The 27,347-nt window shown below is 45.3% G+C and overlaps 1 protein-coding gene and 1 long non-coding RNA gene across 6 annotated transcripts in view; one reads left to right on the top strand and one right to left on the bottom strand.

Annotated features, from left to right (window-relative positions):
- The window catches only part of FASN (fatty acid synthase), a 127,349-nt gene that overhangs the window by 1,340 nt on the left and 98,662 nt on the right, over positions 1–27,347 (bottom strand). For both annotated transcript variants that reach the window (XM_068263018.1, XM_068263017.1), the window contains exons 34-42: positions 26,557–26,708; positions 26,357–26,448; positions 24,163–24,314; positions 21,689–21,934; positions 18,962–19,150; positions 18,565–18,789; positions 13,040–13,260; positions 9,559–9,657; positions 5,933–6,184 (exon numbers count right to left, since the gene is read on the bottom strand). In XM_068263018.1, the coding sequence (XP_068119119.1) occupies positions 5,933–6,184; positions 9,559–9,657; positions 13,040–13,260; positions 18,565–18,789; positions 18,962–19,150; positions 21,689–21,934; positions 24,163–24,314; positions 26,357–26,448; positions 26,557–26,708 (1,628 nt within the window). The remainder of the gene's footprint in view (positions 1–5,932; positions 6,185–9,558; positions 9,658–13,039; positions 13,261–18,564; positions 18,790–18,961; positions 19,151–21,688; positions 21,935–24,162; positions 24,315–26,356; positions 26,449–26,556; positions 26,709–27,347) is intronic.
- LOC137541624 (uncharacterized) overlaps positions 1–27,347 on the top strand; it is a 121,378-nt gene that overhangs the window by 56,222 nt on the left and 37,809 nt on the right. The gene's annotated exons all lie outside the window — the stretch shown is intronic.

Raw genomic sequence — 27,347 nt, 5'->3', positions numbered from 1 at the left:
TAATGCTAGTAGTAGTAGTATAAGTACTATTAGTAATGGTAATGGTAGTAGTTGTAGTATAAGTACTCTTAGTAATGCTAGTAGTAGTATTAGTTGTAGTAGTAGTATAAGTACTATTAGTAGTAGTATTATAAGTACTATTAGTAATGCTAGTAGTACTATTAGTAGTAGTAGTACTATACTACTACTACTACTACTAATGGTACTACTACTACCGCCACCACCACTTCAGATAAAAATTAAAGTTGGCTCATGCCCCAAAATATTTATCTGCAGACTAGAGAAGGATTAAGCCTGGATTTATTTTTTTTTACTCTTTTGTCATGTAAATAATAACGAATTAAAATTAAAGGACCGCTATCACGAAAAATTGTTGGATTTAAAATACGTGTAAACACATACAAATGAGAAGTAGGTAAAATGAGCCATAAATTACTTTTCTCCTATGTTACTGTCACTTACAGTAGGAGGTAGAAATCTGACATTACCGACAGGTTTTGGACTAGTCCATCACTTAATGAGGGATTCTCAGCAAGACTTATATTCTTTATAAAGACATTCCCTGAGAAGGATTTATACAAAGATGCCGGCCAGCCTCCCTGCTCACTGAACAATTTTCTGGCAGTTGGACAGAGCAACTGCCATTCACTAAGTTCTTTTAAAATAAACAAAACCTTGAGGATCCCCCAGGAAGAGATGGATTTGTTTAAAACCTGTCAGCTCTGTCATATTTCTACTACCTACTGTAAGTGACAGCAGCATAGGAGAAAAAGTAAATTATAGCTCATTTTACTGTGGAAAAAACTTACCGTACTACTTATTTGTATGTGTCTAAATGTATTTTAAATTTTGTGTTTTTCGTGATAGTGGTCCTTTAAGAAAGAAAAAACCCACACACCACAAAAATAGTACACAGCAAGGACAACTATTTAGTTCTTGTGCGCTAAACTTTTCTTATTGTTTTGCCTTATGTATGAATCATATTTCAAGAAAAAAGAACCGTGTAAGTTGATTACATTCCTCCAGAAATGATTTTTTTTTCTAGTAACAGATTCAAACTTAAAGGGATACTGTAGGGGGGTCGGGGGAAAATGAGTTGAAGTTACCCGGGGCTTCTAATGGTCCCCCGCAGGCATCCTGTGCCCACGCAGCCACTCACCGATGCTCCGGCTCTACCTCCGGTTCACTTCTGGAATTTCTGACTTTAAAGTCTGAAAACCACTGCGCCTGCGTTGCTGTACTATATACCATACTGGGCCTGCGCTGTATGCTCCTGTCGCCATCAGGGGAAGCAAGGACACGGCAACGCAGGCGCAGTGGTTTTCTGACTTTAAAGTCTGAAATTCCAGAAGTGACCCGGAGGCGGGGCCGGAGCTTTGGGGAGTAGCTGCGTGGGCACAGGATGTCTGCGGGGGACCATTGGAAGCCCCGGGTAAGTTCAACTCATTTCCCTCCGACCCCCCTACAGTATCCCTTTAATTTATTCAATAAAAATACAAAATAGCCAAATAGTGGAATATCAGTAGTAAACTATTAAAACAATTAGTAGAATAATGCAAAAACAGTTGACCAATAGTCTGCTAAAGTACCCAGTCCGCGATTATTCTGAAGATTTTTTTGAGTGACACACACATTTTCTGCATTTTAACCACTTGAGGACCGTAGGCTTTCACCCCCTAGTGACCAGGCTAATTTTTGCAATTTAGGCCACTGCAGCTTTAAGGCCTCGCTGCAGGGCCATACAACTCAGCACACAAGTGATTCCCCCCCCCCCCCCCCCCTTTTCTGCCCACCAACAGAGTTTTCTGTTGCTGGGCTCTGAACGCTGCTGGGGTGTTTAGTTTTTTTTTTTTATCTATTTGTTGTTATTGTTTTTTATAATTATGTGCATTTTTTATCATTTTATTTCCCCTCCCCCCAGCAGCCAATCCCACCGATCGGTTCTCATAGATATCAGCCTATGAGAGCCGATCGCTCCTGGTTCTCCCAGGGGGACAGCTGAGTGACACGGCTGTCCCCAGTGCAGCGCAGTACAAGGTAAATAGACGGCTAACAGTCTACTGGGAGAATTATGGCAGAGCAGAGCTCCGTAATTCAAGCGGAGATGCGCGCGCGATCTCCAGCAAAACCCCGCCCCAGGACTTCACGCTAATTGGCGTGGAGCGGTGGTTAGGCAAACCAGTGATCCAGTGCTGGGACCCTCTGGAAGTTCGCGTGGATTAGGTGAAATTGGTTCAATTTCAAAATGGTGATTAGGTACAACTGCAATTGCTAAATTTTACCCAGAATTTTATGTAAGCCTAATGAGCACATTGCGATCATACCTAGAATAGTAAGCGGCACAAAGGGGGGACAAGGGTGAAGCAGGGCTTTTCTGCGCCTGCTGCGAGACCGCGCAATGCCAAAGCTCGGTGCCGCTATAGCAGTAATGCTATAGTTTGCTGCCTGGATAATTCGGAAATCCGGCGATTGCTGGATCTAGATTTACATCTCCCTCCGAGCTGCGGCGACTCGGAGGGGGAATAGTATTTAACAACCCCCCGAACTTGTGCAGCATCATTCAGCTCTCCCTGCGCCGAAAAGCCCTGGCGCCAGGACACCATGTACACAGACGGGGGAAGAGGTGGTACAGAGGGACAAAGTGAAGGTAGAGGTGGCACAGAGAGGGACACTGATGGAACAGGGGGGTAGAGGTGACACAGTGGGGGGCAGAGGTGGTACAGAGAGACAAAGTGAAGGTAGAGGTGGCACAGAGAGGGACACTGAGGGAACAGGGGGGCAGAGGTGACACAGTGGGGGACAGAGGTGGTACAGAGAGACAAAGTGAAGGTAGAGGTGGCACAGAGAGGGACACTGAGGGAACAGGGGGGCAGAGGTGACACAGTGGGGGACAGAGGTGGTACAGAGAGACAAAGTGAAGGTAGAGGTGGCACAGAGAGGGACACTGAGGGAACAGGGGGGCAGAGGTGTTACAGTGGGGGGCAGAGGTGGTACAGAAAGACAAAGTGAAGGTAGAGGTGGCACAGAGAGGGACACTGATGGAACAGGGGGGCAGAGGTGACACAGTGGGGGACAGAGGTGGTACAGAGAGACAAAGTGAAGGTAGAGGTGGCACAGAGAGGGACACTGAGGGAACAGGGGGGCAGAGGTGACACAGTGGGGGACAGAGGTGGTACAGAGAGACAAAGTGAAGGTAGAGGTGGCACAGAGAGGGACACTGAGGGAACAGGGGGGCAGAGGTGACACAGTGGGGGGCAGAGGTGGTACAGAAAGACAAAGTGAAGGTAGAGGTGGCACAGAGAATGACACTGAGGGAACAGGGGGGCAGAGGTGACAGAGTTGAGGGCAGAGGTGGCACAAAGGGGAACACTGAAGGCACAGAGGGGGTCAGGGGACAGAGACGCGACAGTGTTCCGACTTAAGAACGGATTCAGGTTAAGAATGAACTTACAGTCCCTATCTCGTTTGTTAACCGAGGACTACCTGTACATACATCTATGGTACATGCTAAACAACCCATTTGTCTTGGTAGTCCGATTCATTTGTCTTTTAGATCATTATTTTATTCTGTGGCTGCTTCTCTGCTATATTTCTGCTCCTCAGAAACTGTACAAGTAACACAGAGAAGGTCACCCAGCACAGAATGTTCCTGAGCAAAGCCCCGAAGAATGAACTCTCCTCTTCAGGCAATGCCTTGTAATGGGGATTGAACAGAAGGGAGGTTAGAAAGAAACAAAACAAGCAACACGAATCTAGACAGCTCCTGCTATTAAGATGAGAGGCGTGAGCGGCCTTTGCTAGTAGGAGCCGTGGGAGGGAGGGGAAGGGGGGGTGTTGAGCTTTTGTATGAGTTCAGGCTGACTGTCAACTGACTGCAAGGAACGGGCAAATGATGAGGCACCGAGGGAGTAATTAAAGCAAAAGTAAGCGTATAATACAATGAACTGTATGTGTAGTACGGATAATGAATAGAACATTAGAAAATAAAAATGACTCTTTTCTTTGCTACTGTTATATACCGCAGCTCTTTTTTTTTTTTTTTTTTTTTACACTGCATCATTCTCTAATATTTGCAGTTTAGAATCCACACTGTCTTTTAACCACTTGATGACCACAGTGGTAAACCCCCCTAAAGGCCAGGCTGTTTTTTTCATAATTAGCCACTGCAGCTTTAAGGCCAAGCTGCAGGGCCGTACAACACAGCACACGAGTGATTCCCCCCCCCCCTTTTCTCCCCACCAACAGAGCTCTCTGTTGGTGGGGTCTGATCGCCCCCCCCCCCCCTTCTCCTTGTGTTTATTTATTTAATAAATATTTATTTTTTTTACTCTTTTTTTTTTTTTTTTCCCGCAATCCCCTCCCAGCCGGCCAATCACGGCGATCGGCTGTCATAGGCTTCTGTCTATGAGAGCTGATCGCTCTCTTGTCCCCCAGGGGCTGTACTGGCTGTTCCCAGTACAGCACTGCTGCTGATCGCAGCGCTGTACTGCATGTAAAGGTTTCACCGTGTAACAGTCGGAGACTGAAGGCGGGGCGGAGCTCCGCCCCCAAGCAGGAGATGCGCACACAGCCTGCGCACGATCTCCTGCAAACTGCAGCCCCAGGACTTCCTAGAGAAGTTAAGCTATGAAACAAATCAGAGCGAATTACCATTTGATTTATTCTGCAGTAAAACCTTATCTCAAGCTGTCTTTCACTGGTTCTTGGCTGTTTAAGTGCTTCAGAGAACAGGACTGTCTACAACCCAAGTTGGATCAAGTAGCTCAGAGAAGCTCTTTTGCATAGGTAACAACTAAAGTTTTTTTTTAACTCTTCCTGCACTGGAAAACAATTAGACTCTTTTCTGTGCTACTAATGTTCTATTTCTTAGCTGTACTACACTTACAATTCATTATATCATAAGTTTATTTTCAGGTTTGCTTTAAAGTATACAGACAGTTTCCCAGATTTTTCTGAGGATTTACTTCTGAGTTTATGCAAATTTGTATGCAAATATATGCAGCCTCAAAATGGACCAATCGATTTAAACCTGGGTTTAAATTGTTTGGTCCATTTTCAAACTGTATACATTTGCATAAACATTTCCATAAATTTGCATAAATTCTGAAATATTTGCATCTCACTGATCATCCCTACCAAGCAACTAGTATTGCTTAAAGAGGCCCTGTAACCAAAAAACAAACCCTAGGGGGGGTTACTTACCTCGAGAGCGGTAAGCCTCAGGGTCCCAATGAGGTTTCTTCCCATCCTCTGTAGCTTTAGGGAAACCAGCGCTGGCTCCCCCGAAACCTCCTCGACAAAGCTAACAAGCGGTAGGCAATATTTACCTAGCTACTGCGCAGGCGCAAAGGACTCGTGCCTGCGCAGTAGAGCGGAAACGATCGAGTTTGGCTATTTCCGCCTAAACCCGAATGAAGAGCCGCTGGAGGGCCTGCACTGGTTCGTGGTAGGTAAATATTTATCTCAACGCCGTTCAGAGGGTCACAGCACTGGATGGCTGGGACAACGGAGGACGGGGAAGCCTCATTGGGATCCAGAGGCTTTTCCTTCCCGAGGTAAATATTCCCCAGCAGGGGTTTTTTATGTTACAGGTTTTCTTTAAAAATAAATAAATATGGCAGTCTCCACACACTTCTCACTTCAGGTTCCCTTTAAAGGATACCCCACCAACCCGTTTTGAAGTCATGGTTGGTGGGGTCAGTGCCCTCTGACCCAGACATGCAACGCTGCTGTGTACGTAACCAGAATTGATCATTCATCTGAATGCAATATTCATTTGTTGCTTTGTGGGAGTGACTTGCGGTGACTTTTACAGTTTATGTGATCGCTTTTAAGTTCTGCTTTTGGTACAAAGAGATAAATAGTATACATGTAAACAGAAGCATAGTTGTCCCCTTCTCTATAATATATGGTGGATAGTTTTGCCACTCACCTCAGACAGCTTGTAGTCCGCCCCCAGCCCATCTCCGTACTCGTTGCGTGTCTTGGCCCTGAGCAGCGTGATGTTCCCGCGATACTTGTTAGCGGGGATATATTGGTCGGCAGCCTTCAGCTTGTAGTAGAAGGAGGCGGCTGCAAAGCGCAGGGCCTCCTGGTTGATGGACTTGTGAGTCTGCGTTATCATGTCTACGGCTGCTTTCACTCTGGCCTCCAGGTCCTCTCTGGGGAGGAGAGCTTCCAGCAGCTGGAGAAGGACAAAGGAGGTAAGTACATACATATAAAACCTTTTGTGTAGCAATTTACAGAGAGCATTGAACAGGACACATCACTAAAGGTGGCCATACATTAACAGATAGCCACCAGACCATCAGATAAGTGCCTCTCTGAGGGGAAATCGATCCCTTCGAGACACTGTACACAGATTTTATCTATTGAATATCTGTAGAGCTGGACCCCACCCGCCAGGGCCCCCAATCCATGTGTCTGTCCCCAGGCCATACAGAGTGTAGGCAGCAGAGCTTACACTCACCTATCTTTCCGCCGCCTGTCGTTCCTTCCTGTGACGTCTTCTATTCTGGGGTGCCTGTGTCATGTGATAAACACTGGAGGCACTGTGCCACATACCTTACATGGCCACTAGAGGCCTCTAGTGTTCGACCTCTAGCATTTGTCACATGACACAGGTGCCTCGTGAGGGAAGAGACAGTAAGGAGCAGGCGTAAGGGATAGATAGAAGACACGCCCTGGCAGATAGGCAGGTGTAAGCTCTGCTGCTAACACTGCACGTCGTTCATCCTGTGACCGAATGCCACTACCGCCAGGTTCCTGATTTGCCGCTTATCAAGCGAGATCTTCCATCTGGCGTAATCAACTAATTCGGACCAGAAATCGATCGATTGGGAATAGTTTGTAGCATCGATTCCTAGTAGATTCGATCAGAGTGATCAAATCTGCCAGATATCCGTGCAAAACATCAAGCTTATGGCCACCTTAACTATCCCTCTGGGGAAATCACAACCTATTTTCCCTTCCACGCTGCAGGAGACTGATGGAAAATCATGTAATCACTTTGAACAGGTGATTTGTACAGCTCTATTATCTGTGGTCACTTCCTGTCTCAGCCTACACAGGAAGAGCAACTGATACATGATCATGACCAGTAAGAACCTCATAAATCTATCACTTGATGAGACTGTTGGCTTCTGCAGTGCACAAACAACTCTAGCCCCCCCCCGGGAATTATATAACTAAAGAAAAATCATTACAAGTACCAACCCAGTTTCTAGACTGCCCACGTTCCCCCAAGCTCTTACTTTTCTGTGTGTGTGTGTGTGTGTGTGTGTGTGTGTGTGTGTGTGTGTGTGTGTGTGTGTGTGTGTGTGTGTGTGTGTGTGTGTGTGTGTGTGTGTGTGTGTGTGTGTGTGTGTGTGTGTGTGTGTGTGTGTGTGTGTGTGTGTGTGTGTGTGTGTGTGTGTGTGTGTGTGTGTGTGTGTGTGTGTGTGTGTGTGTGTGTGTGTGTGTGTGTGTGTTTTGGACTCATACAATTCATACAATGCAAAAATGTCTCTCCCTGCTCCTGCAAAAGTCCCAGTGGTATTAATTAATATTCCCCCTCCAGGCCGCCATGGACTCGGGGGTAAGCCGTAATTAGGCTGTCAGCTATTGCGGGTGAATACATTTTATATATAAATTATAGTATTTTGGGCTCAGTCTTTTGACGGCACCCAAATTACTCTCTGAGAACTGCTACAGCCATAATTCACATTACAGCCTATGGTGGTGCATGGTGCACCCCAATTTCCCTGCGCCGTCTCTGATCCAGTGAGTAATGCAGCGGAAGGGATCCAGAGGGTCTCCACTGCCTCGCACTAGAGCGAGTTGATGACCCGACGCCGGCTCACACACTGTAGCACCAACCCCTTTGCACACATCAGCGAAACTTCATAATTACGCAGTGTGGTGATAGAGTAGGATGAAAATGTCGCTGACAATCCACATATAATGATGCCGTGTCAGACCAGATCCGACAACGGCTCACTTGGTGTAAGAAGGTTGAGGGTGAATATATGCACCCTATGGAAAGAAAACCAGGTGCCTTGAATCCGGCTACCAGCATTTAGTAGCACTTTATCTGGCCTGAGAAAGTGGGCGAGTTCCCACGAAACGCGTTGCCTGTGCTTTTTTTTTTTTTTACTACTAAATATCCATTTCTATATGGGTGTGTCGTCATTGAGGTAAGCAACCTCGTTTATCTATATTTTAGTTGCTTTTAATGCATTTTATTCGCCTTGGGCGCATCTTTCCCCCTTTCTACTGTGGCTCACCTGGTGATTAGCCCAAATGCGTCCACGTAATACATAAATCACATGGGTCAGTGATAGAGAAAGTAGGCTGGAAGTGATCAAAGTGAAGGAATTAGTCGGACACTTTGATCAGAAGAGGCTGACACTGTGCAGGATTTTATTAGGCAACAGCGCCACCTAGTGGCAGCCAGTTTTTCTCTGTGTCAGACTACGTCCAAAATTGGACCTATGCTGAAAGAGGTCAATATCATACGAGTCCAACATAGAATAGGAAAGGGTTTAAAGTACATGACCCATAGTGCTGCTGATCTACCTCTTGCATCCTAGTAGAGGACAATTGCATGCTGGGAGGGGGAGGTGTGACTGACTGGCCACTCAGTTCTACAGAGAAGAGCTTGCCTGTCAAAAATTGAGAGTGCACTGCTGTTCATTGATTTTATGTTTTGTTTTAAATATCTCGTTTTTATCATGTTCACGTACATTGCACCAATTAGTCTGCTGTTATTTTCACTACAGTGATCCTGTGTCCTGCCCTAGGGGGCTTTGCCTGCTCCCGTCAGTGTGTGTGTGTGTGTAGGGGGGGGGGGGGGGGGGGGGGGAGAGAAGAGCCCAGTGGTGGTGGCAGTGTAATTATTACAGCTACTGATTTTGCAGTATTTTGGAATTACAGTTAAGGGATTTCAAAATCTGATATTTGGCTTTTAATACTGAGGAAAAACCTACCAACACCAAAGTTGTCCTAAAAACACTGAAATGTGAAATGTATTCCACAGTGTAAGGCAGAATGCAATTCTGCAACAGTGTTAGGCCATTTTCACAGTAATGCAGCGTGCAAATGCAGTCAGGATGTGAAGTAGAAGACAAAGACAAACACTTACATCGCGCTTTTCTCCTGGTGGACTGAAAGCGCCAGAGCTGCAGTCAGTAGGGCACGCTCTATAAGGCAGTAGCAGCGTTAGGGAGACTTGCCTAAGGTCTCCTACTGAATTAGTGCTGGCTTACTGAACAAGCAGAGCTGAGATTCGAACCCTGGTCTCCCGTGTCAGAGGCAGAGCCCTGAACCATTACACTATCCAGCCGCCAAGTAGTGACACCGATCACACGCCTCTGCATTTGCATCGCCACCCGTTCCATTTGACAGTGTAAACACATCCCATCTACAAAATAGGATGTATTTGCCGCCTATTTTTGTCTTTAACTGCATTTCGTTAAATGCAGCGCTTTTCTCTTTAGTGTGAACAGGCCTTAGGGAGACAGTAAGTGTATGTGTAGCAATCAGTAGGTGCCGGAGATCATGAATAAGGTTTCATGTTACCTTGTTGTATTCCATGCCAGTGAACTGCTGGATGAAAGCACACAGGGCTTCAGTTTCAGCCTCCGCATCGCTGCCTGGCGTTAACTTGGCACGGTAGCTCTAGAAAATGACAGGAAATAACATTCATTAAAATACAAGCCATACTCTGCCATATCTTACATATGACTGGAGAAATCAGGATTGGCTAGTAAGCACAGAGACAACGGGAGCCCCCTAGTGTAGTATTTGCCGAGTACTATTTAACCTCTTGAGGACCACGGGCTTAAACACCCCCCCCCCCCCCCCCCAAAGACCAGGCCATTTTTCATAAATTGGGCCACTGCAGCTTTAAGGCCTCGCTGCAGAGCCGCACAACTCAGCACACAAGTGATCCCCCCCCCCCTTTTCTGTCCACCAACAGAGCTTTCTGTTGGTGGGCTGTGATTGCTCCCCCATTGTTTGTTTGTTTTTTTGTTTTTTACAAATATTTACATCTTTATTTTCATAATAAATGTTTTTTTTTTTTGTATTTTTATAGACCCCCCTCCCTCCCTCCGCCAGCCAATCAGCACGATCTGCTGTCATGCGCTTTAGCCTATGACAGCGGATCGCTTCTCTGTGTGACATGGCTGGCCCCAGTACAGCGCTGTACTAAGTAAAAAGACGGCGGTTTCGCTGCTGGGAGATTGAAGGCAGAGCAGAGCTCCGTCATCCAAGCGGAGATGCGTGCGATCTCCTGCAAACCACTCCCCAAGGACTTTATGCCGATCGGCGTTAGGCGGTCCTGGGGCTGGGGCCTAGTTACAGAGAACCCGAGGTGGATCTTCAGGGGCAGATAGGACACAGAGGCATGTCCTCTGCCTAATGACACGGCTCTGTGTCCCCCAACTGCCGATTTCTGCATCCCCCCCCCCCCGAGTTTAGCGACAATATTTGCTGCTGACTCGAAGGTAAACATTGAGGATAGGAATTCCCTGTTCATAACGCCCACCAGGGCATTCCTGCAGGGTTTCCTGAGCTGCGAATGGACAGCTCTCTCTCTCCCTGGCCACACCCCCTGCTGCACCCCCACCTCCCGGCACGCTATGAGAGACACACAGTCTCTCAGCGCAGCGTCTCCTGCCTGCTAAAGTATTGCCTGTTCCGTCTGGTCTAATATACTGTAACTACAATTCCTTTTTATTATAACGGCATAAAGCTGAGCAGTCAGAAGGAGTAGTGGAATCTTCTTGACTTTCTTGTACTTTACAGAGAACCCGAGGCGGTTCCTTGAGGGGCAGATGGGACACAGAGGCATGTTTGCTGCCTCATAACATGGCTCTATGCCCCCCCCCCCATGCTATAGCCCCCCCCCCCCCCCCCCGAGACTAGCGACAATATTTGTCGCTATCTCAGAAGTAAATACAGGGTGAGGGATTCCCTGTTCAAAACATTCCTGCAGGGTTTCTAGAGCTGCCATTGGGCAGCTCTCTCTCCCTAGCCACGCCCCCTGCTGCTCTCCCGCCTCCCTACACTCTATGAGACACACAGTCTCTCAGTGAAGTGCTGCAACCTATAGGTCACCAAAGTGAAAGTGGGCTACTGCGGCCCACGGGAGCAGCAGTTGTTGCGGCTACCTGATTCGCTCAGCCCCCTGGATCAGGTAGTCTACTTTTTTTTTTTTTTAACCCACCTCTGGCTCTCTTTAATAAAGGAGGGTACTCGCAAGATAATGTTGCATGGAGAGCAACCAACCAAACTCTCTTTTGGTGGATAACCACCTCCACTCGGGTACAGGGACCACTGCTGTACACAGATCGCTCTCTTGGAAAAAGGCTGAACCCTATAAACTGCAAAAGCTGCCAGGGGGTAGAGATGGTCAATGTGATGCAAATAATTTTGAGTTGATGCAGCATTATACAAATGTTGTATGCAAATGTATGCAGGAAATGAACCAGTCAAATCCTGCGGAGATAAAAGTCGAGAGGTATATGGAGGCTGCCATATTTATTTCCTTTCAAACAATACCAGCTGCCTGGCTGCCCTGCTGATCCTCTGCTTCTATTACTTTTATCCATAGCCCCTGAACAAGCATGCAGCAGATCAAATGTTTCTGACATTATTGTCAGATCTGACAAGATTAGCTGCATGCTTGTTTCTGGTGTGATTCAGACACTACTGCAGCCAAATAGATCAGCAGGACAGCCAGGCAACTGGTATTGTTTAAGAGGAAATATGGCAACCTCCATATACCTCTCACTACAGTTGTCCTTTTAAGCATGAACCAATCAAATCCTGCTAAAATTTGATTGGTCTATTTTCGAGCTACAACAATGTGCATACAAATTTTTGCAGAATCCTGCATCAACTCAAAATTATTAGCATTTCATTGACAATCCCTGGACACCGGTGAAAAGATTTGCACTAGGCAAGGCGTTTTGTGAGCATATAGAAATTCACTTCATCAGGCCTAATAACAGTGGCGGTGTATGCACATCATCACTACCTTCTGCACCAGTGTGAGGGGTGTGGTTACGTGAGTGTATGCACATCATCACTGCCTTCTGTACCAGTGTGAGGGGTGTGGTTACCTGGGTGTCTGCACATCATCACTACCTTCTCCACCAGTGTGAAGGGTGTGGTTACCTGGGTGTATGCACATCATCACTGCCTTCTGTACCAGTGTGAAGGGTGTGGTTACCTGGGTGTATGCACATCATCACTGCCTTCTGTACCAGTGTGAGGGGTGTGGTTACCTGGGTGTCTGCACATCATCACTACCTTCTCCACCAGTGTGAAGGGTGTGGTTACCTGGGTGTATGCACATCATCACTGCCTTCTGTACCAGTGTGAAGGGTGTGGTTACCTGGGTGTATGCACATCATCACTACCTTCTCCACCAGTGTGAAGGGTGTGGTTACCTGGGTGTATGCACATCATCACTGCCTTCTGTACCAGTGTGAAGGGTGTGGTTACCTGGGTGTATGCACATCATCACTGCCTTCTGTACCAGTGTGAAGGGTGTGGTTACCTGGGTGTATGCACATCATCACTGCCTTCTGTACCAGTGTGAGGGGTGTGGTTACCTGGGTATATTCACATCATTACTACTCTCTGCACCAGTATGAGGGGTGTGGTTACCTAGGTGTATGCACATCATCACTACCTTCTGCACCGATGTGAGGGGTGTGGTCAGCTAGGTGTATGCACATCATCACTGCCTTCTGCACCAGTGTGAGGGGTGTGGTTACCTGCGTGTATGCACATCATCACTACCTTCTGCACCGATGTGAGGGGTGTGATCAGCTAGGTGTATGCACATCATCACTGCCTTCTGCACCACTGTGAAGGCTGTGGTCACCTGGGTGTATTCACATCATTACTACCCTCTGCACCAGTGTGAGGGGTGCGGTTGCCTAGGTGTATGCACATCACTACCGTCTGCACCAATACCAGGGGTGTGGTTACCTGGGTGTATGCACATCATCACTATCGTCTGCACCAGTGTGAGAGGTGTGGTTACCTGGGTGTATGCAGCAACGTATGAGTGAGAGCCATCAAACAGGAACAGGCTGTCTGGAGGGTGAGCGCCGTCTCGCTGGGACTGCAGCTGTGAGCACATCTCAAATGCCACGCAGGCTCCGAAGGAGTATCCGGCTATCCAATAGGGCCCCTCCGGCTGCATCTGCTTTATACATTGGATGTAATACGAGGCCAGGTTCTGAATGCTGTCCAAGGGAGCAGCTGCAAAACACAATGCAAATGTATTTACTTTTGGCAAGCAACTTCAAGTAATACAGTTTCAGCTTTAAAACATACGGATATAAAAAAAAAATCACAGGATTGGCAAACTGTGACACTTTGAATGCCCCCCCCCCCCCCCCCAAAAAAAACCCCACAAATTGGAAAGGCGGGATATTAAAAAAAACAAATACAAAACAGTGACGCATGGAGCTCAAGCGCATGGAACCCGGAAGAGGTGTGTCTTCCTGCCCGCTGTGCTGATTTCTGGAGGGGAGAGCGCTGAAAAGGGGCCCGAGGTGATGGAGGGGGGAGTGTAACCCCCCCCCCCCCCCTTCGCTGTGTGTGCCGGCTGCTTCCCCTCTCTTGCACTGCTCCCACCCGCCTCAGAGCCGCCAGCCCCCCTGCAGTTACATCCACTGCAGGAGCGATTGTTATAACCTTCAATAGTTGATTATAGAGCAATTTTTGAATATTTTTGGATTTTTTTTTATGTTTTTGTTTTTTCATTTAGCTAATGTTTGAATTTTTCAGATAGACAAGCTTGTCTGTCAATTTTTCACCCATGCCAAATATATATATATATAGTTAATTCTTGTTCCACAAGGAGTACCCCTCAGTCATTTGTGCTAGCCCTTTTAGAGAATATTGTGAATATTATGTTTTACATTAATGGGTTTGTAGAATTGTTAAATACAAATTGTATGCAGCTTGCAAGTGGGCCGATCAAATTCACTTCCTGCTGGTTTGGATTGGACACATTCTAGGCTACCATTTACATTATGTCTGCTTGCGTGTTACAAGACTTAGCATCTGATTGATCATCTCTATGGTAACAAAAAGGAGGGGTGTTCTGCATATAAATTCAAATACAAACATAATTAAGTATACAACAAAGTCCCTGTTTTTACCTAAGAAAACAGGTAAATATGGCCGACCGGAGTTAAAATCAAGGAGGTATTTTTTAGAATTTAAGTGTGATATGCTTGAATTCGGAGTTACTTTACATAACTGGTTTAGTAAAAGGACTTGCTCTGCAGAGAGTGTCTCTTTAAGGAGAATTTCTCTTCAAGAGAAATAAAGACATTTGGAGGTTTAGAAGAAATGTTCTATGGGGTAGGTACAAGGCCGTAGTATAGATATCAAGCTCTAGATGTACAGACTTCTAGGCCTTGTGGGATAAACATTGAGTGTTTTCATATTTCCTAAAGGTAAACAATAGCCAAGTACATTAACCACTTAAACTCCCGCGGTACGAATTTCTCCGTCCCTTTTTTCCCCCCTAAAAAACCAGGGACGGAGAAATCCGTACCTTCCGCGCTACCGCCGCTGTCCGCGCTCCCGCCGCTCGTGCGCGCAAACCCGCCGCTCGTGCACGCCGCCGCCTGCTCGCACGGAGATCAATGAACGGGAAAATCCATTCCCGTTCGTTGATCTAAGCCCCCGCAATGATCGTGCTGCTTCTATTAGAAACAGCGCGATCATTGTGATCTTCCCAGCCTCTTACTGCTTCCTGTAAGCGTCCTTCCGGACGCTTACAGGTCGCATGTAAACAAACACACTGTGGCCATCTTGTGGCCAAATAGTAAACTACACCCTAAAAGCATTTTACATAAACCAACATTACATTTACACAATAAATTAACTCATTACCTCCCACACTCCCCAATTTTTTTTTTTTTTATAATTAAAAAAAAAAATACAATAAAAAAAAAAAAATAGTTACCTTAGGGACTGAACTTTTTAAATATTTATGTCAAGAGGGTATAACACTGTTACTTTATAAACTATGGGCTTGTAATTAGGGATGGATGCAAAACTAAAAAAAATGCACCTTTATTTCCAAATAAAATATTGTCGCCAAACATTGTGATAGGGACATAATTTAAATGGTTTTATAACCGGGACAAATGGTTAAATACATTTCATGGGTTTTAATTACAGTAGCATGCTTTATTTAAAAACTATAATGGCCGAAAACTGAAAAGTAATAATTTTTTCCCACATTTTTTCCTATTTTCCCATTAAAACACATTTAGAATAAAATAATTCTTGGCATAATGTCCCACCTAAAGAAAGCCTAATTGGTGGCGAAAAAAACAAGATATAGTTCATTTCATTGGGATAAGTAATAAGAACGTTATAGACGAATTAATGGAAGGAGCGCTGAAAGGTGAAAATTGCTCTGGTGTTCAAGGGGTAAAACCCCTCAGTGGTGAAGTGGTTAAACAATGTTCTCTTTAGAACAAGGGGACAGGTAATTGGAAAATGGAATTTTCCCGTGCATGCGCAGTAAAGACTGTGCTTGTCATGATATCACGTGTTCTTATCAGCCAATAGCAGGTGACTGGTTATTGATCCATCCTTGCTGGATGATGTCACAATTAACTCTTTAGAGGCTAGTATAAAATAGCCGACATGGGCTCCAGAGAGCCACTTCTGACTTCCAACTTTCCCCTCAACTTCAGACTTCACTTCTACTTTCATTCGTCTAACCGTATGCTCAGGGCCGGATTTACAAGTCAGGAGCCTGTAGGCAACGATATTCTGGTGCCCTAAGCTCTGCCCCTCAACACAGGCCACTCCCCCAACTCACACCAATTTTTGCACTTGGTAGCGGCAGAAAATTGTGCACTGCTATAGGGTCCCATTATAATTCTCGGTAAGGAAGGGAAATTTGGGTGCCCACGGGATAAATATCAGGATTTGGGTCTGTGGTAGTGGGAGGGTTCAGTGTGAGAATAGGCTCAGGTTTAGTTAAAATATATTGGTATTTAATTCTGATATTTTACTATTGTTTCTACACTTTAATAGTAAAATATTGTTACCGGTATTAAATACTGATATTTTACTATCTGGACTACTGGGTGCCCAAATTTCCAAGCATGCACATGTATGCACCGGTGACTGCTGGCAGATTTGAGGGGAGACACTTGGCCTTGTGGGACTTTAGACACGCTGACAGAGTAACAGACATGCTGAGCGACAGACATGCTCACAAAGTGATAGACATGGTGACAGAGTGACAGACATGCTCACAAAGTGACAGACATGGTGACAGCCATGCTGAGTGACAGACATGCTCACAAAGTGACAGACATGGTGACAGCCATGCTGAGTGACAGACATGGTGACAGACATGCTGAGTGACAGACATGCTCACAAAGTGACAGACATGGTGACAGAGTGACAGACATGCTGAGTGACAGAAATTCTCACAAAGTGACAGACATGGTGACAGACGTTTTGACAGAGTGACAGACGTGCTGAGTGACAGATGTGGTGACAGAGGCGCCGAGTGACAGACGCGGTGACTGAGTGAAAGACATGTGGAGTGACAGACCTGCTGACAGAGTGGGGGCAGTGGTGCTTTTATAGAGGGGGCATGCTGGGGGCAGTGGTGCTTTTGTAGAGGGTGGCATGCTGGGAGTAGTGGTGCCCAGGGGGATGGGGAGTCAGAAGAAGTGCAGAGAGTCTCGGCAGCATGGGTGAGGGGAAAGATCAGGGTCAGGACAAGGTACTCACAAAGGAATGCAGTCGCCAGGCACCAGATTCTTTAGCTTCGAGTGATCTTCTCTGCACTGGGGAAGGCTAGGCTAGGAGCCATGCTTCTCCCCATGTGCTTTTCAGTCAGTCATGATCAGCTGGGCAGCATCTTCCTCCCCCGTGCTTTGCCGAGGGAAGGGAAGGGAGGAGAGGGAGGGTTCAATAGCTGCTGTTGCCATCCAAACCTGAACACAGAGATCTCGCTCTGTGCCTGCGCCCTGGATATTCTGAATTGCTATTCGTCAGCCCCAGCAGCTCGGTGAGACCTCAGTGTAGTTGCAGGCCTCTCCAGACTTTTGTAACTACCGTAACTTTCTCTAATAGCTCCCGGTGGCAGTGCAAACATAAATAAAGCCAGCCAGCCGGAACACAGTGCACATGGCTCTCATCTCCCTGACACCCCCGCCTATGCTGTAGCCTGGCTCGCAGCTGAAACTGAGGCAGTGCTGCGTCCTGACTCCCTGCGTGTGGTATACATCAATAGGCTGAGACGCTAGCTGTGCGGCTGATATTGCGATGCGGCGGGAGGGCGGATTAGTTTTCTCCTGCTCTGCCGCTCTTTGCCTCTGCATAGGGGCACATTCAAGACCCGCCCCTGTCCTATAAGGCGCCTGTAGGCACGTGCCTAGAGTGCCTTATGGGAAATCCGGCCCTGCGTATGCTGTATATAGGCCCAAGTGCAACTAGCATGTAGATGTAACATAAGAGAAAGCCTGGTCTATTCACCAGGGATAGACCAAGTCTGCATGGAACGCATAAGATTCTACAGACTGATTGGGATTGCTTTGCTGAGGTAACATGTAATGAAGAGATAAGCATCTGTATATCAGTTTGCTGAATAAACACCTTAAAGGGGAACTGAAGAGAGAGGTATATGGAGGCTGTCATGTTTATTTCCTTTTAGACAATACTAGTTGCCTGGCAGCCCTGCTGATCCTCTGCCTCTAATACTATTAGCCATAGCCCCTGAACAAGCACATGCAGATCAGGTGTTTCAGTGGTTCAGACTTATAAGTCTGATCTGACAAGACTAGCTGCATGCTTGTTTCTGGTTTTAATCAGACTTCTGCAGAGAAATAGACCACCAGGGCTGCCAGGCAACTGGTATTGATTAAAAGGAAATAAACATGACAGCCTCCATATACCTCTCTCTTCAGTTCCCCTTTAACCTGTGACGGCATCTAAGCAGTTCTATCTCCTGTGCTGTTGCTGTGATGAGTGTCAAGTTATCACACTTTCTGTGATAGGGTGCCGAACAAAGGTGTAGTGTTGTTGCCCATAGCAACCAACAAATATTTATTACAGTATTTACTGTGCCTGCTTTAGAATACTACTATTGTATATTACTCTTGAACAGTGCCAATGATGTGGGCCAGTCCATCTGATAATTTTGGTAAGAAAACTTTATCAATTAGCTTCTAAGTGAAGTGAAACGTTTGAGTATTAACCCTTCCACTAACTTGGAAACCAATAATATGATTTTGGCTATTAGTTTATGCGGTGTTTAATGTTTTAGACCATAGATGGAATTTGAGTTTCGTCCCACTTGAAGAGAAGGGATAGGAGCGTGCCAGGGGGATCAGTAAAGCTATCTTTCTTCTCTATCGGAACTTTTGGAACTCTAGACTCCTTAGAGGCTATTGGGACTAACAATCCTCCAAAAAATGCTCTGCAGTAATGTTTATCAACTAAAGTGAAATTTTAAGATGAGTGTAGTTTTGTCCTGTTGTAATGGAGAGGGTCATTCTCTGCCGTTATTACCTTTTGTACATTGGAGTCCATAGCAAGAGATGTTGAGTTTGGTGGCCAGGCTGTGGAAGGCTGAGATGGATCCTTCTATGGGGTGCACCAGGAAGAGATGTCGGTCGTTACTCTGCACGTTGTTTAGCTTAGTGATGGTGGAGTCTTCAGGGTTCACCAGAAGGTTGTTGAGGTCAAGGAAGCTAAGATCTGCCTGCCCAGAGATTTTCTGAGAGGTCTTAGAGTCTATTGGAAAGCATTAGAAAAGTAAATAGTTAAGATTGAGAATCAATCTAACCTATTAGTAAATTGGCTATTTCACCTGTAATAATGTGGGTTTATTGTAAATGGACTTCAAACCTACGGCCTATGCTTATGAAATGTCTCAGAAATCATTTGTGTTCTTGTATTAGCCTACCTTCAGCATTCCCAGATTTGGACGAAAGCTCTCGCAGTTTGTTGATTGTTAATTGTCTAACTTCCCTCATGGCCATGACAATGTCATAATCCCGCTCCAATGTCTGCCGAACTTCCACACCCATCAGAGAGTCCAGGCCCAAATCAGCCAATGTGGTGTCAGGATTCAAGCTGCTTACGTCCCGTACACCTGACAAGAAACGGCACAAGAAAAGCATAAAGAACTGCTTATAAATACCTGGCTACTAAAAGACAAACAGTCTTTTAAATTAAAAGACAAACAGTAGAGTTTGGTATCCAAGTTGACCAATCAACCAATTCTATTTGGAGATTGCACAAGTTTTTGTATATGTTGGGGATAAAATAGTTAGATGTATGAGCTTAAAAAAGAACTTTAACCCAGGATTACTTCATCCTGATACCCTCTTTCCTACCAGAAATCTTTACCTTTTCTCAAACAGATCATCAGGGACATCTGTATGGCTGACATTGTGGTGGAAACCCTTTCACAGTGTCATGTCAGGGCCATGGACTTGACAGTTTCCGGTCTGTTAACCTTGTTGTACTGAGAGAAATAATGTCTGTTTCCTATCACTATATACAGTGGGAAGCAAAAGTTTGGGCAACCTTGGTAATCGTCATGATTTTCCTGTATAAATCGTTGGTTGTTGCAATAAAAAAATGTAATTGAAATATATCATGTAGGAGACACACACAGTGATATTTGAGAAGTGAAATTAAGTTTATTGGATTTACAGAAAGTGCAATAATTGTATAAACTAAATTAGGCAGGTGCATAAATTTGGGCACCACAAAAAAAATTAAATCAATATTTAGTAGATGCTTTTTTTGCAGAAATTACAGCCTCTAAACGCTTCATGTAGGTTCCAATGAGAGTCTGGATTCTGGTTGAAGGTATTTTGGACCATTACTCTTTACAAAACATCTCTAGTTAATTCAGGTTTGATGGCTTCCGAGTATAAACAGCTCTCTTTAACTCACACCACAGATTTTCAATTATATTCAGGTCTGGGGACTGAGATGGCCATTCCAGAACATTGTACTTGTTCCTCTGCATTAATGCTTTAGTGGATTTTGAGCAGTGTTTAGGGTTGTTGTCTTGAAAGATCCAGCCCCAACGCAGCTTTGTCACGGATTCCTGGACATTGGTCTCCAGAATCTGCTGATACTGAGTGGAATCCATGCGTCCCTCAACTTTGACAAGATTCCCAGTCCCTGCGCTGGCCACACAGCCCCACAGCATAATGGATCCACTACCATATTTTACTGTAGGTAGCAGGTGTTTTTCTTGGAATGCTGTGTTTTTCCTCCATGCATAATGCCCATTGTTATGCCCAAATAACTCAATTTTAGTTTCATCAGTCCACTGCACCTTCCAAAATGAAGCTGGCTTGTCCAAATGTGCTTTAGCATACCTCAAGCGGCTCTGTTTGTGCTGTGCGCGGAGAAAAGGCTTCCTCTGCATCACTCTTGCATACAGCATCTCCTTTTGTAAAGTGCGCCGAGTGGTTGAACAATGCACAGTAACTCCATCTGCAGCAAGATGATGTTGTAGGTTTTTGGTGCTGGTCTGTGGGTTGACTGACTGTTCTCACCATTCGTCACTTATGTTTATCCGAGATTTTTCTTGGTCTGTTACTTCGAGCCTTAACTTGAACTGAGTCTGTGGTCTTCCATTTCCTCAATATGTTCCTAACTGTGGAAAGACAGCTGAAATCTCTGAGACAGCTTTCTGTATCCTTTCCCTAAACCATGATGGTAAACAATCTTTGTCTTCAGGTCATTTGAGAGTTGTTTTGAGACCCCCATGTTACTACTCTTCAGAGAAAATCAAGAGGAGGGAAACTTACAATTGACCCCTTAAATACTATTTTTTATAATTGAATTCACCTGTGTATGTAGGTCAGGGGTCACTGAGCTCACCAAGCCAATTTGAGTTCAAATAATTAGTTCTAAAGGTTTTAAAATCAATAAAATGACAACAGTGCCCAAATGTATGCACCTGCCTAATTTTATTTAAACAATTATTGCACACTTTCTGCAAATCCAATAAACTTCATTTCACTTCTCAAATATCACTGTGTAAGTCTCCTATATGATATATTTAACTGACTTTTATTGTAACAACCAACAATTTATACAGGAAAATCATGACAATAAACAAGGCTGCCCAAGCTTTCGCACCCCACTATATATTATATATATTCATCCTTCTAGCCTATCGCATTGTTAGAAGGGTGTGTTTATAGATAATGGCAGCTGGTGCCATTTTATTTCTTGTGTGCCAGCAGTGAAGATGATGACCTGCAGGCTCATGATGGATCCAACAATATGAACACATTACATGGGGAATATCAATCATTTCTTAATCTAGCTTCTATCTAGCTTCTATCTAGCTTCTATTGTTTAACTTCTCTCTTTGCAATATATTGATTTTTTTTTCTCCCTACTACTCTTTCGGTAAAGTTCCTCTTTAAAGGATAAGTGTAGTTCTATTCATGGTCCCCTGGAAGTTTCTAATGACTGCGTCTGTTCTAAAATATCTGACCCACAGTCATCCATTGAGAATCTCTGACAACGACGCAGAACAAGTATTTCTTGGTCAGTGATGCAAATCATAAATGCTGCATGTTGATGTAAACCGCAATATCTTTGATGGTTCACTTAAAACTACATCATTTTTAGTTTTGCATAATGGACTTCTTACCTAATATGTGAGCCACAGCTTCTACCAGATCTTGCTGGCCAGCTCCTTTGGTTTTGACAGAGATGGTCTTCTCAGCCAGGACAAAGCTGGACATGACAGGATGAGGCTGGTTTAGGAACTGGTCCAGAACCTCCAAGCAGGAGCTGATCCTCTGAGGCAAAGTTCCTCCAATCACAGTGTCATTACTTCCCATGGTTTCCAGAACAACTCCCACATCGCCAATTGCTCCCCATTGTATCGCCAAGCCTGGGGGAAAAAAAAAAAAGTGTTTGTGATGAGTTTTTACAACCTCAAATAAACTTTGGGAAATATGCAAGGATGAAAAATAAGAATGGATAAAAAATAAGAAAGTATAGCTTTGGACCAAAACTGCTGGATTCCCAGCCTACAACCTCGTGGTATTTGTTTCTTAAGTTCAGGTCAATTTTTAAGGATACAGTACTTGTTCTGAGGCAAAGCTACCGAAAATAAGCACAGAGGTACATTCATGCTGGATTCACATATCTCGGTGCGTTGTCTGTTCCCTCGCCTGGTTCCTCCATCTTTTCATAGTTACTTGTTTGAAAATGTGACTTTTGGGTAAAGTCAAACTTTCAGACAGGAAGAGGCAGGCTTGCCAGGATGTTTCCTCCTATCACCCTCCCATTTCGTTCTCTGAAAGGGACTCTGAGCACCTCTCATGGGCATGCCTTTAAAACCCCAACCAGTACTGCAAAGTACTTAAAGGGAATATCCAGGCAAAAAAAAAAAAAAAAAAAGAGTTTCACTTACCTGGGGTTTCTACCAGCCCCATGCAGCCATCCTGTGCTCTCGTAGTCAATCACTGCTGCTCCAGTCCCCCACTGTCAGCTTGCCGACCTCCGAGGTCGGCGGGCGGCTTGCGTACATTTTTACGCATTCCCGCTAGTGCAGGAACAGTAACACATACATTTTTACGCGTTAGTGGTTCCATGCGTAAATTGGAACCACTAAGGCGTAAAAATGTATGTGTTACTGTTACTGCACTAGCGGGAATGCGTAAAAATGTACACAAGCGGTCCGCCGACCTCCGAGGTCATCAAGCTGATAGTGGGGGACTGGAGCAGCAGTGATCGACTAAAAGCACAGGATGGCTGCATGGGGCTGGTAGAAGCCCCAGGTAAGTGAAACTCATTTTTTTTTGCCTGGATATTCCCTTTAAAGACGCATACCTTTCTTTAGCTTGCGCTCTCCTCTTTTATTTGATGCCTGAATCGCCGTTCTACACCAAATAGTTTTCGTTCGATCACGGCTGCAATCTTAGCTGTATTATAACTTCCGGGTCACCCCTGTCTTCTCTGTTAGAGAAGTGCATCACTGAATGAAGCAGGAAGAGGAAGTGACACGCATGGCCATTGCAAGAGTCTCCGCCAGAGGGGTCATAGCACGACTTTGTTGGAAGTCGTCTGGCTTAAAGGCATGCCCATGAGAGGTGCTCGGAGTCAACAGGGAAGGAAAGAGGATAGGAGGGAACATCCCAGCAAGCTAGGAATGTTAAGAGAAATAGTCAGAATAAGTAAAAAAAAAAAAAAAAAATTTTTTTTTATAAAAAACATGTTTTATATTTTGAGAAAACAGTTTAAAAATGCACAGGAAAATGGGGTTTATATTCAGAAAAACGACAGTTTAAAAACCCTTTGTCCTTTTCATTCATAAAATCAAGTTCCTCAAAAACTACAAGGTGACAAGGTCTTTTTTAAAAAAAAAATGTTACTTGCTCCCAGTATTTCCCTTAACATATGTAGCACTTTTGGTGATGATAGAATGTATGGGGTATTTTGCTATTATTCGCTAAAGTTGGACAAAATTATGTGAAAACTACAATTCCTGATTATGGGGACCAGGGGTGGGTTAAAGGGATACTGAGCAAGTTTTAAAATCACAATTTGTATTTACCTGGGGCTTCCTCCAGCCCACCATTGTGCGTTGACAACTTTTGCTTGAAGTCGCCAGCTGGCGTGAGAGTCCTGCATGTGTGCAATTCAGAGCTAGAGAGCCGCGTATGCGCAGGACTCTCAATCCGGCCAGCGTGAAGACACTTCACTTGCGCGGTGGGGACTCGTACTGGCGACTTCAGGAGGAAGTCGCCAATTAACTGAGCCCCCAGCGGGACCGGGAGAGGATCCAGGAGGACGCTGGGGGACCTCACGGCCTACGGTGGGCTGGAGGAAGCCCCAGGTAAATACAAATTGTGATTTTAAAACCTGTTCAGTAGCACTTTAAAGAGGAAAGGTTAACACATAAAGGTGTGTGGATCCAACATTAATATATGTATCTGTACTCGACTTAGGTAGCTCCTCCTCTGGTCAGTTATCCTTTAAGGACAGGTGGAATTACTGCTTCCTTTGCATTCCTCCCCATGATCATTCTCAAGCCACCATGCTACTATATGTCATAAAGTAAGAAGGTAACACCCTGGGGTGGCTCCTAAGTTTTCCTGTAATGGGTCTCCATACCTGGTAAATTATCCTGTCGTCGTTTTTCACAAATGCGCTCCATGGTTGAATTTGCAAATCCGTAGTTGCTCTGACCAGCGTTTCCTCTCCCGCAGCTCACAGAGGAGAACACGACAAAGTGATCCAGCTCCGGGCATTTCTCACGGCTTACGCTAAAATAGACACACAGTAAGGAGAATTTCTGTTATTGTCACAATCTCATAGGCAGAAATTTTATAGCACTGTGAGGTGAGGTTCAGCCTCAGCAATACATTTTCTGCACCCCAAGACCAGTGCTTTCCAAAACGGAATTTTTTTTCCAAATCGTTGTAATGTTGTATTATACTATCCTACTTCCACCTCTGCATCTATCATGCCTGACCCTGACCCCCTTCCCAAAGCTTACCTCTATATGTCTAATCTTGACCCCCCTTCTCCTCACACCTTACCCCAGGGGCATTGCTAGCCCCAAAGATCAGTGGCACATCAGTGGTGCCCCAGATGTTCCCCAGGCAGAGTCAGCTGTGTTGCCTCAATGGCGGGCATGCTGGGAGCTGTGGTGCATCAATCTGAGGTATGCTGGGTGCTGTGGTTCTTCTATTGGGGCATGCTGGGAGTTGTGGTGCCTGAATGGGAGGCCCGTGGGAGCATGGGAGGGGGTCCACTAGAAGGTCAGGGAATACTATTAGGGAACTGGCAGATAACTTAGTGGCAGGCCAGCCCACCCAGCAGAAAGCCAGTACTGCAAGCATAGAAGCCAGGTAACTCTGCCTAGTTATGTTTAAGTGACACTGCCTATTTGTGTGACATGCTGCATTTTTTTTTTGTATTAATGGAGAGGGGGCTTCATCCAACATTTTGCTGGGCAGGCCTACTTAGACCTCATGTAAATTTGGCTCCACCCATGACCACACTGAAGAGATCCAGGGCACTTTTGGACACTCCCACTGGGAAAATGGGTGTAGCCATGCACACCCATGCTATCACGCGGCTAAACGGGGGTCCCTTACCTCCCAAATCCCCTCCGTGGTGCCCGGGGATCTCTTCCTGATTGAGGCAGGGCTAACCGCTGCAGCCCTGCCTCACGTGCGTCTGTCAGCGTGTATCTCCGCCTCTCCCCCACCCCTCTGTCTTCCTTCGCTGAGAGGGGCGGGGGAGAGGCGGCGATGCGCCGCTGATAGACGGCGCTGAGAGACAGGGCTGCAGCCGTTAGCCCTGCCTCAACAGCAGCAAAATCTACGACCAAGTTGGCCGTAGATTTTGCAGGAGGGGATTTGGGGGGTAAGGGACCACCGTTTAGCCGCGGGATAGCGGCGTTTTAGCAGGGGCACACATGCCCCTGCTGAATATAAGCACTGAAGCGAGATTTATTCTCGCTTCAGTGTCTCTTTAAAGCCTAATCCTAACCTCTCCCTGACCTCTGTCCTTCCACCAACCTATCCTGAAACTCTAACCCACCTAACGGTATCAATCGCTGTATCCTGATCCCCAGCATGGATATCCAGTGCTCAGTTATATCACAGCCCAGGCCCTGGCTAAATTATACCCAAGCACTGGTGGTGATATCTGGAGCTCTGCTATATAGCAGTCAAGCTCTGGTGATGCATTAGCTGCATAGCAGATTTATAGCTGGTGCCTAGATCTTGCACCCTTACTCATTGCCTTGCCAGTAGGCATAAATGAAATAAGGCGCCTGGAAAAAAGGGTGCAGGGGGGTTGCCGCTAGTAGAATATCACATCAATTTGCGATATTCTACTGCAGGATTCCAATAGTAAAATATCGGTAATGTTTACCGATATTTTACAATCGCTAAACCTAACCCTACTCTCACACAGAACCTCTCCCGATGCCTAACCCTAAGCCCCCCTCTGGTGGTGCCTAACCCTAAGGATTCCCCTGTGCAAGATTTAGCTTCCTAGCCGCATATCACGGCCATTGTAAAAGTCTCAATTTGCAGCAAAGAAGGTAAATTTCAGGCGCTGCTGAGCACCCAAATTTCCTTCCTTTGCCGCAAATTGCGGCTTTTACAAAAGACGCCTATGGTGACGGTTTTTCTTTTCCTCTAAGGGCTTTTTGCTCCCTTTTTCCCAGCTTCCACCAGTAGAGGCATCTTTCCCTTGTGAAGTTGTCCTTTTATAGATACACAAGACTAAAAGTAGAGAGGTTTGGTAAAGGCTTAGGACTACGGAGCTCACAGGATTAGTTAGCACGTACCTGTCCAGGTTGAGGGTGCCATCATACTTTGGTTTGTTTACATCTTGGAAAAGTTTGGTGGACAAGTTCTCAATCATGGCATCTTTCAGTACCTGTTTAGGAAAGAAGTTTTATGACAGGCGATGGTGGGTCAGCATCCTTGGTCCATACAAGAGGGAAAATGATGGTTATATAGAACTTTTATATTCTGATATGCTTACCATGGCCAGATTAAATATTCCACCCACTGGCCCTAATTGTGAAGCAGCGTCTATCAGTTGTCTGGTTCCCCCTATAGACGCCACATCTTTGGTTGAAACAACGACAGTGATTCCAGCTTCCTTCCAACTCTGTACTTGCTTCGCTTGATAACCTTAATAAATTTGGAACAATCAAACGCTAAGCCCTAGATCACGTTTAAATTGTATGTATCTAATTAAAAAGCATTTTCTACTAATATTATAAATGGGAAAGTTTGGATGTTTGTTACGCAATCACGCAAAAATGGTTGAACGGATTTGAATGACATTTGGCACACACATAGTACATTACCTAGAATAACATATAGGATACCTTTTATCCCCATAACCAAAAAGTGGGCAGAGACAAATACAAATTTCACTGGGAAAATGTAAACTGCAGCGATTCTTACACTGTTAATGGCAGGGTTCGTAAACTTTGCACAGTTGCTCACTGGGTGACTGGGATAAGTAATCAGAAAAGTGGGTGGAGCCTACAAAAGCCAATCGAAATTCACCTATTGCTTTTCAAGGGGAATATTTCATTGCTGCCATTCTTGCAGTGTTAATGGCACAAGCCTCAAACCTGGTGCAGTTGGTCATTGTCTGACTGGGGTTCAAATAAATTCAGAAAAGGGGGTGGAGCCACAAACATCCAATCAGATTTGTTTCATTTCAATGCAAATGGTTGATGCCAAAGACTGCAAAGCTCACAAACTTGGTCATTGAGTAATTGTGTGTTAGGGTTAGAAAAAGTGGGTGGAGCCAACACC

The sequence above is a fragment of the Hyperolius riggenbachi genome, chromosome 12, assembly GCF_040937935.1.
Source record: "Hyperolius riggenbachi isolate aHypRig1 chromosome 12, aHypRig1.pri, whole genome shotgun sequence".
Lineage (NCBI taxonomy): Eukaryota > Metazoa > Chordata > Amphibia > Anura > Hyperoliidae > Hyperolius > Hyperolius riggenbachi.
This window is presented reverse-complemented; position numbering and strand designations above follow the sequence as displayed.